This window comes from Abrus precatorius, unplaced genomic scaffold (assembly GCF_003935025.1).
Source record: "Abrus precatorius isolate BTA unplaced genomic scaffold, Abrus_2018 Scaffold9, whole genome shotgun sequence".
Classification (NCBI taxonomy): domain Eukaryota; kingdom Viridiplantae; phylum Streptophyta; class Magnoliopsida; order Fabales; family Fabaceae; genus Abrus; species Abrus precatorius.
Window position 1 is genome coordinate 19004675 of NW_020874439.1, and position 9039 is coordinate 19013713.

At 31.7% G+C, this 9039-nt stretch overlaps 1 protein-coding gene across 3 annotated transcripts in view; it reads right to left on the reverse strand.

The window, feature by feature from the left end:
- Positions 1 to 3974: 3974 nt before the first annotated feature.
- LOC113849311 (transcription factor bHLH140) overlaps positions 3975 to 9039 on the reverse strand; it is a 5081-nt gene continuing 16 nt past the window's right edge. Inside the window, exons 1-7 of one of the 3 annotated variants that reach the window (XM_027479135.1) lie at positions 8912 to 9039; positions 8689 to 8798; positions 7129 to 7733; positions 6769 to 7074; positions 5315 to 5984; positions 5034 to 5204; positions 4025 to 4557 (exon numbers count right to left, since the gene is read on the reverse strand). The exon at positions 8912 to 9039 is cut by the window's right edge and continues 1 nt beyond it. In XM_027479135.1, the coding sequence (XP_027334936.1) occupies positions 4222 to 4557; positions 5034 to 5204; positions 5315 to 5984; positions 6769 to 7074; positions 7129 to 7733; positions 8689 to 8798; positions 8912 to 8948 (2235 nt within the window). In that variant the 5' untranslated portion in view covers positions 8949 to 9039 and the 3' untranslated portion in view covers positions 4025 to 4221. Of the gene's footprint in view, positions 4558 to 5033; positions 5205 to 5314; positions 5985 to 6768; positions 7734 to 8688; positions 8799 to 8911 lie in introns of all 3 variants that reach the window. The other 2 variants (XM_027479133.1, XM_027479134.1) reach the window with 2 other exon arrangements.

The following is a 9039-nucleotide window of genomic DNA, read 5'->3' on the forward strand; positions in this document are numbered from 1 at the left end:
TTTCACACTCTTCAGCCATTACAAAGTTTTTGGAACATTGGAGTTTAACTCTATCTAAGTTGAGATTAATTCCTTTAAGATGCTTATGTAGCGGATAAATCTTTTGTTGCATGTTGGCCAATTTGTCAAAATTAATTGAGTGTACTAGATTTTAGACAGACTTTATGTCGTTCAAAATTAAAGTTTTCCGTTAAGAAAGAAATTACATTGCAGATTATCAAAATAAAAATTAAATTTTAATTAATAAATAACGTTAATTATACATAATATTTCATGTAAATTCATCACGATGACAAGAGCCATCTATCACTTTTTTTTATCAGTGCTGTTGATTCATATGAAGAGGCGCATCTTTTTATAGGGATTGAGTGTGGAAAACACAGACCCGCTGGATTAGTAATTATTAAATGGATTCAATATATTTTAGTTGTCGTAAAATTATTAAAAATTATTCTATAGTTGTTAATACTGCTTTTGTTGAAGTATAAAGATTTAAATAAAATTTAATGAATAGTTAAACTCAAAATTTAATAATTTTACATAGATTAAGTTATTTTTAAATATTTTCTTGAATAGTTTTCGCATACTATGGTTAATTTTGAAATACTTGTATTAACTTTCGAGAAAGATAATTATGTAAATATATATAAAAAATAATAACACATCGGATGTAACCATTATATCTAATGTATACCAAAATAAAAATAAAAATAATAGCAATAATAAAAAGTATTTTATATTTTACATTTTTTAGGAAATGTTTGGTTGTACGTTTATTTTTTAATTTAGACTGCAGATATTTTTTTTTGTCAGAAACAATTTTATTTAAGCTGAATAGGTGATAAAATTCTCTTCTTCTAAACATGTTTAGTTGCACATTTTTGAATGTTATAAACTTTTGTTCAAATTCATAATCTACCCACGTGGATTAATGCGAAAACAAACATACCCTTAATTATTTCAATAACCAAATGTGTTTTCATAGCAACTATATTTTATGATTATTGCAATATATTAGACAATCAAATTTTTATTTTATTTATAATGTTTATTTTATTTAAATTTATTTATTTTTTATGATTTTATGTTTCAAGTAATAAAATTACTCAATAGATTATTTGTTTAAAATTGTGAACTCAAATTGATCCTTCTTATTTCAAAATGGTATGCTTGATATTGAACAAAATGGAGAAGAAAATATAAGGGAAAAAAATGCGAAATAGAGTAAAAAGATGTATTGCTTGAAAAAATATAAATAAGAAGAAAAAATTAAAAAAATATATTTATTTAAATGAGTAAAAAAGTAATAATAAAAATAAATAATTTGTATTAAAAACTTATTTGTAATAATTATAAAATGTTTATTTGATAAAAAAAATTTATTTTTTACTACTGTATTTGTTCATATTACTATTCTAATGTTTATTATATAAAATTAAAAAAATTAAAGGAAAAAAAACGTAACTTCCCTCTCTAATTCCTCATATTTTATGGAAATTACGTTTTCTTGGAAGCCACATATGTAAATTAGTTTCTTCCACCTTTACCACAACCCCTAAATAAGAAAAGATGAGTTTTCCCACGTAACTTTCTCTTAAGAATTATCATTAAATAAATCTTCCTTTTCTTTTAAAAATTAACTTTTAAACAAAACTTTAATTTCTTTTACTTTAAATACAGCGTAATAAAAAAATAGTAAAAGTTAAAATTATAATTTCAGAGGTTTGATATAACAAACATAGTTTGTGGAAAGAAGAACATTTTATTTTGGTCATTTTAATTTTAATAATATCAGTACGAGGACTAGTCACATTTGTTAACACTAGAAAGTGACATGTGTCTCACATCAATTTTGTGTGGAGCCACCAAAATAAATAAACCTTAAGAAACAAACATCAAGTTTGTTTTTTACCTCTCACATAAAGTGGTATTTCTTTAATGAGTGAGGATCTATTATTATTTGCATTTAAAGAAATGAATGATCGATAGCTGGTATTGTTTTGGGGTGTCTGTGGGCGAAAAGTGGAGAAATAATAGAGTTGGCTGTAAAAATTATTAAATTTATTTTAATAAAATAATATGAAGTTTTTATTATTTAAATATTACATAATTGATACTACATATTATTTACTATATTTTATAATTTTTTAATAAAAGAGGTAGCAAAAGTTTTAATTATTAAACTTGATAAATCATAAAAGACTAATTTATTTATTTATGTTTCATTTTACAAAAATTAACCTCAACAACTAGAATTAAGGTGTAAAACGATTCATAACCACATGAAGTTATACTTCAATAAAGTTTAAAATTAGGTTTGGTGATCCACTTAAGTATTTAGTACAAAAATAAAGACCTAAAGTGTTGAGACATTGCAAGATTGATAACCTTAATAAGTTAAAATGATTAACGATGAATACAAGAGAAAATTATTCAAAATTTTTAATTTTGTCAACAAAATCTTTCTTTCATTTATTCCTTTGAATACAGTAAGTTTTGAAATATATAGAAACTGCTTGGGTTTAGGAATTTCTGGCCTACGAAATTACTCTAGACTTTAATCAACTTGATTAACCTATCTAATAGCTAAATACATTTACAAAACTCGAGAAAATTGAAATCATATACGTGTAAAATTGTTCAAATATATCATGTAATCATATAACATTATCAGCTCAAATAGCACGATTAAGATCTAATGAAGTCTGTTTATGTATGATTGATTATCTAAATTTCTTATTTTGTAACATTATGGCTTAAAACTCTTTCAACAACTCTATTTTTTAAGTTCAAATATTGAGAATAAAAATGTGATTCAGCTTAAATTTAAGTTAGAGAAAAACTTGTTTAGTCCTTTTTTTGGTAAAAGAAACTTGTTAAGTCCAAGTCTCGTAACTTCATTTAAAGACTTTTATTTAACATCTAAGTTTAAGCAAGATTTGTAATGAATTTCTTAAAAAACTTGAATTAGCTTCATTAATCTCTTAATTCGCATCATTGTTGAATTAATGAAGATATATATATATATATCTTCATTTACTTCTCTCTCTCTCTATCTATATGTATAGAAAGAGAGGGAAAGAGAGAGAGAGAAAAATCAATGAAGACATAGGGAGTGATTTATGTTGATAGACTTTAAAATTTGGTATTAAAATTAAAAATTAAAAATAAGAAAAACCAAAATCTAGTCTTAATTTTCAATTTTTAAAATTGAAATTAAACAAAAAAAAAGTCATGTATTTTTATTGGGATTTTCACTTATGTTGTTAGTTAATGGCACAGAATAGAAAATAAAAAATATTGAATATTAATTTTTTTTCACATATCAACCTTTTCAATGTACCTTATATCTTTCTTTTATATTACAATTCTTATTAAATCTATTATTTATCTCTTTATTTTATATCTTTCTGTTCAATCCCGACATACACTTCAGAGGGGGGAATCGTTCTATATTAAAATCACCCACACATCACATGGTATCTAAGGATAGCAACTTAGCCGCAGCTTAACTTAATTGAAATTTAAATTGTAGACCGGTCAAAAAAGGCCATGATAACAAAATCACAACCTTCTTTCACGTGCAAATATGACTCACTCATATAGCCCGTGATTTGGGGTAGCTGCATATATTATTCTACCGAGTGAAGATTTTGAACCTTAATGATGAATTTAAGTTGTAAAAATTTTCCCTGTAATGTAAGTTGAAAAGCAAATTAATACGTCTAAACTATGCCTAGTACAAGATATAAGAAATTTTCTTGGAAAAGAAATGCAGATACACCAGGTTCAAATTCATTGAATTATTTTTAATATTTAAAAAGTAAATGCATAGAGCTAGACACAAATTGAGGTCATTCCCAGTTGAAAATTCAATGAAAATTTTGCATTGTTGAAGCGGTAAACACACATTTACTTTTAACTTTTCAGAGTAGCAGTGAGTTGAAAGTGTATATTCCACTATATAACTCAACCAAACACAATATATATTGATTTGCAGTCCATCAAGCCAAAGTTACTTCTAAAGATTTAAAAGTCAAACCATCTGATGCCACCAATCGTTAATGCAAGGTAAGGTGAAAATTAACTCTCCTTTTAGCTTCATAGATGGCAAAAATGCTTCAATATTTTACTATACAGTGGTGATTTTATCAAGTGTACTCAAAAGGAAAGCCCAAAACTAGTCTGGCTTAGTAGCAGTGTAGACAAAAACTTTTACTACTACAACCTGTTGCAAGGTTCCCCTGGTGCATGCACCAAACGTCCATTTTGAAGTAAGCTAGCAGGAAAGGGGGATTGGCAGCTGCTAATATGTGATTTTAACCGGGGTATGTTTGGATGCGCACTTCTACATCTGTGGCACCTCAACTCCATGGACAGCAGCTTGTCATCATCTTTCAATGTTGCTTTCCCATGATTAGAGATCTCATCAATTACATCTACTGAGTCTCGAAAGAAAGCAGTGTTAAATGAGTTCCAGTGCTTCTTATTCTTTAAATGTTTTGATTCGAAGTCCTGGCTAATAACATGTAAATGTAGTTGTCGCATTGATGGAGCCTGCACAAGGTAAAAAAGGTTCAGCATATAAGTACAATGTATCAAGAAGACTTGAACAACTATTGAAGATTTCAGTTTATAAATGTTACAGCAAAAAACACACCCAACAAAATGGAAAAGCTTAACGATGGCATTGCAGTTATGTGTCGATACACCTCAAGTCTCAACCAATCACTAACATGATTGAGTAAATATTTTAATAGCTTGTTTCTTGCACAATTTTCAAATATATTCCTTTTTAATAGTCTTCCTTAGTGAATATCATCGGTAATATTTATCACTAATACTAGTCTTGAGTTATTGACCTAAAAATATGCATAATCACAAAATAAGTTATCTTTAAATTCTCAATTCTTAATATGAATCCGATTTAGCCATCAGTTTACTTAAATGAGTTTTTTGATAGAAAACATATCATAGCAAAGCCACTGTGGGTAAGGGAGAGGAAAAGTAGTTAGAGTATATACTCTGCATACCGAGTGATATCCTAGGCGAAATACCAGAGAAGCATTCTCATGCAAGAACTTGTCAGCCCACTTTAAACCTACAGCATGCATCTTCTTCAATAACTGTGCGTGCTCGTTTTGGACATCTGCCAGGCAATCAAGACCTACAATTCGTGCCAACACCAGAACATGCTTCTGTGCCTGCAAAGCACAAGAAAATTCATTTTGTTACATTTGCAGAGTCATGTATGACACCAAAAAAAACCAAAAAAAAAAAAGAGGGGAGAAAAAAGAAAAGAGACCAATTCAACCTTAGGGTACATATCATTCAATACAACAACATCTTCTGAAATTTCAAGCAAGTCATCCTTGTGCTTTTCAGGATGCATTGCTATTTGGTGAAGAGCTTGAGCCCATGATCCCCATGCCTTGTTCATACTCCCAACAGTTCCTCTATGCTCTGAATCTACCTTTGGATCCCTTGAATCAGTAAAGGTCAATCCAAAACCGTCCTTGGTTCCCTTGTATTTCTTGTTTTTTTCCGATCCTTGATCAGCATCTCTCTTACTCTTTTGATCAGTATTTGTGAAATTATTTCTGGAAAATTCAGATTGATCCTGCATGTCCAAAGACTTCTTTTCAAGGTTTTCATTTCTAAGCCCAGGTTCCTCTGCCAGCTTTCTCACAATTGATGCAAAACCTTCAAATAGTGAAGCATAAGCATCTTGAAGAATTTTGCAGCCTTTATTATAATCATTGTTTAGACAATTTGGTCTTTGTGGGTTCATATTAGGTCCAAGAACATGTATTATGTGAGTTACACCCTCTCTAGCGAACAAAGGAGAAGATGAAGGCAGGGGCACAACAACAGCATTCCCAGGGGAAAGAGATTTTACTTTTTCTTTGGTTGCAGACTCCAGCTCAGGACCTGCAGCTTTGAAAATTGCTGCATTAACACCTCCACCTTCAGGTTTCAACCGCCTGCAAAGGATTTTTCATTTAACCAAGATAACCTGTGAGAATGACAAGTTTACTGGATTGAAAATATACTGAGAGTTTATTACATGTTTTTAAGAGTAAAAGTGGATGCACGAAAATAAGTCAAAATGAATGAGATCCACATCAATCAGGAAGCATGCACTGGTGTCATTAACTGAAATGATTGGGAATGAATTACCAAAGCAAGGCAGTTGAATTGATTCATTAGCAGGTGAAGTTGCATGACAAAAGACAACATAAAAAACCAGTAGATTCTAAGCTGCTAGATAAGCTTCAATCTGGAATTTGATCATTGAATTACAATCAACAGAAATTTTCTTATCTAGGTGCAGAGAAATAGAGACTGAAGCTATGTTTTAATATCTAATGGTGAGTTGAATGAAATGGGATGGGATGGAACAGAATGAAGTGGAAAGAAATGAAACATTACCATTGCATTATTTGGATATTTTATGACAAAATAGAAAAAAGAATGGTTTTGCCCCATACCCCATATTGGAGGAGAAGGAAAGGGTATTGGATTGAATGCATTTCATTTCCATCCTGTTCCCCATTCCATTCAATTTTGAAGTTTAAACAACTCAAACAAAAGGACCTAGTATTATACCATTCCATTCCACCCCATTCTATCAGTCCAAATATAGCCATCTAATTGTAATAAGTACGGTCATGTGTCACCTACGCACCTGGCTGAGGGTTATCATGTGTGTTTATTAAATTTCTACTTAAATGAAATTACATATACACTGAAATAATAGAATCTTACCAGTTGGCAGCATTAGCTATGGCATTGCAGCGCAAACCTCCTGCCGTATATAGTTGAGTAATGTCTCCAACATGGGTAAAGAACTTTTGGGTGTCAATGTTTTTTTCTGCTGCTTTGGCTTTAACTAAGGAAAGAATCTTTGACTTATGTGTCAGGTCAACTAGAACAAGTCTCGCATTCTTGAACTTATTTGAGAACTCAGCAACCTTCTGAACAATAATATCAGCTGCCTTCTCGTGGTTGAATTGGAAGTCAGCTGTTGAAATAGATGGAAATGCCAGAGTGGGAGTATCATCCGGAGAAGCACTATTGGCATGGCAACCAGCAGAGTCAACTGCCGGACCTTTTACTTCTTCTGACTGTAATTTGGCATTATTTGGAATTGAAGAAATTTTTTCCATATCTTTGCTGCAGGAGTCATTTTTCCCAGGAGACTGGGAAGTAGAGTTTCCAGTCCTATTTTCTCTAGATGTTCCATCAGATGGGACCTCTGCTTTTTTTAGGAACTTCATTATACCAACCTGAATTTTGGAATCTGGATTCTTCTGGCCAAAGCAGCCATGGGGAAGGTTATCCAGTGGCCCAAGTGTGGCATACGTATTAGTAGCATCTTTGACATCACTCTCACTTTGACAAAATGTTATCCGGTTAAAGCCTTCACTTAACTTGGGCAGCTCTTTATTTTGAAGCATTCTATTCACAACTGCAGCAGCTTTTCCACCCTGCAAATTTCCTTCATGCCCAGTTCGTTTTACAGATCGAGAAATACAAAGTTTAGCAGGAAGATCAAGTACAACTGCGTGCACATCTATTTGGTGTCCACCACCAAGCTTTATAAATTCTGAGCGCTGTTCTCTGTCAAGATTGCATCTATCAATAAAAACATTCTTCCCATCCTTCAATGCTCTAGCTGCACTACTTAGACATTGAGCTTTATTTCCTGCTTTGCCATTCCCAATAGTGTCCTAATGCAAAACAATAAACGTATAACAATGCCAGATAAGATTCAAAACCATTTTGAGCTCTCTCTCTCTCTCTCTCTCTCTTCCTATTTGCCTCTCTCTATTTAGAGGTGGGTTGAAACAAAGGTTGAGCCTTGGCACAACGGTATAGTTACTGCCTTGTGACTTGATAGTCATTAATTTTAGTTGCAATAACAGTCTCTGCTCATGGGAATAAGGCTGTGTACATCAAACTCTCTCTAGACCCAGCATTGTTGGGAGCTTTGTTGATTGGGCTTCCCTTTAAGGGGTGGGAAGGAGGTACAGCCGAAACCCTTGATGAAGACTACTTCTTTAACAGCAAACAATAGTTTCCATTTTCTTTCTCAAGTTTATATTAAAGACCAAATAGAATATCCTTTAGACATAAATAATAGTTCTCAAGAGTAAAAATTATTATAATCAATCCAAGATGCACAGACCAACACGCAGTCTGTCTCAGTACTAAGATTTATCAAGTGATGTTCAAAGGGATTATTTCATCTGCCAATAATAATAAATCGGATAACAAATTAAAAATTACTATAAAAGATAAAATAACCACTATCACCAAATGTACTAATTGCATCATTTTAAACATATAGATTTGTTGTAAGGGGGAGGGGCAGTAAAATGACATTTCCCCCTTTGATCTGATGTAAAAAATGTGACATATATCTTAAAAAACTTATTACTTACTATCAATAATCTACTCTGTTAAAAATATATTTTAACGATGATATTTTGATACAAATAATTTGGAAATATGTCAACTCAGAGTTATCAAGCAAACTATATTTTAAAAATTAAACCATTTTCTGTCCTGTTTTCCATTGACGGTTATGTCATCAGTTACCACAGTAAAAAAAAAAAACTTGAGACCAGAAAATGAGAGTGAGTGAGACATTTGATCGAACAGGTAGAAGGGAAGGAACTAAACCTGGCAAACGCGAACCCAAGGGCGAGTAGAAGAACGCATAACATCTTCGCAGAAAGTGGACTTGCCACTCCCCGGCGCTCCCACCAATATTACCAAAATGGGCTTTCCCTCTGCATTTAACGCACATACACACACAGAATCATCAAAAGGGTTTCAATTTCAGTGCGTGATTGATTCATCATTCATTTCGTGCACACAGTGAATAAGATTCTAGAAAAGAAACCTTTGGGTCCACAAGTTTCGTCCAACTCCATGTCCATCTTCAAATTCGAGCCTTTCCCTTCACTTCGTTATGGTCAATTTGATCGATTACCAACTCTGAAACATTCTGTTATGCTGCAACGCTAGTTT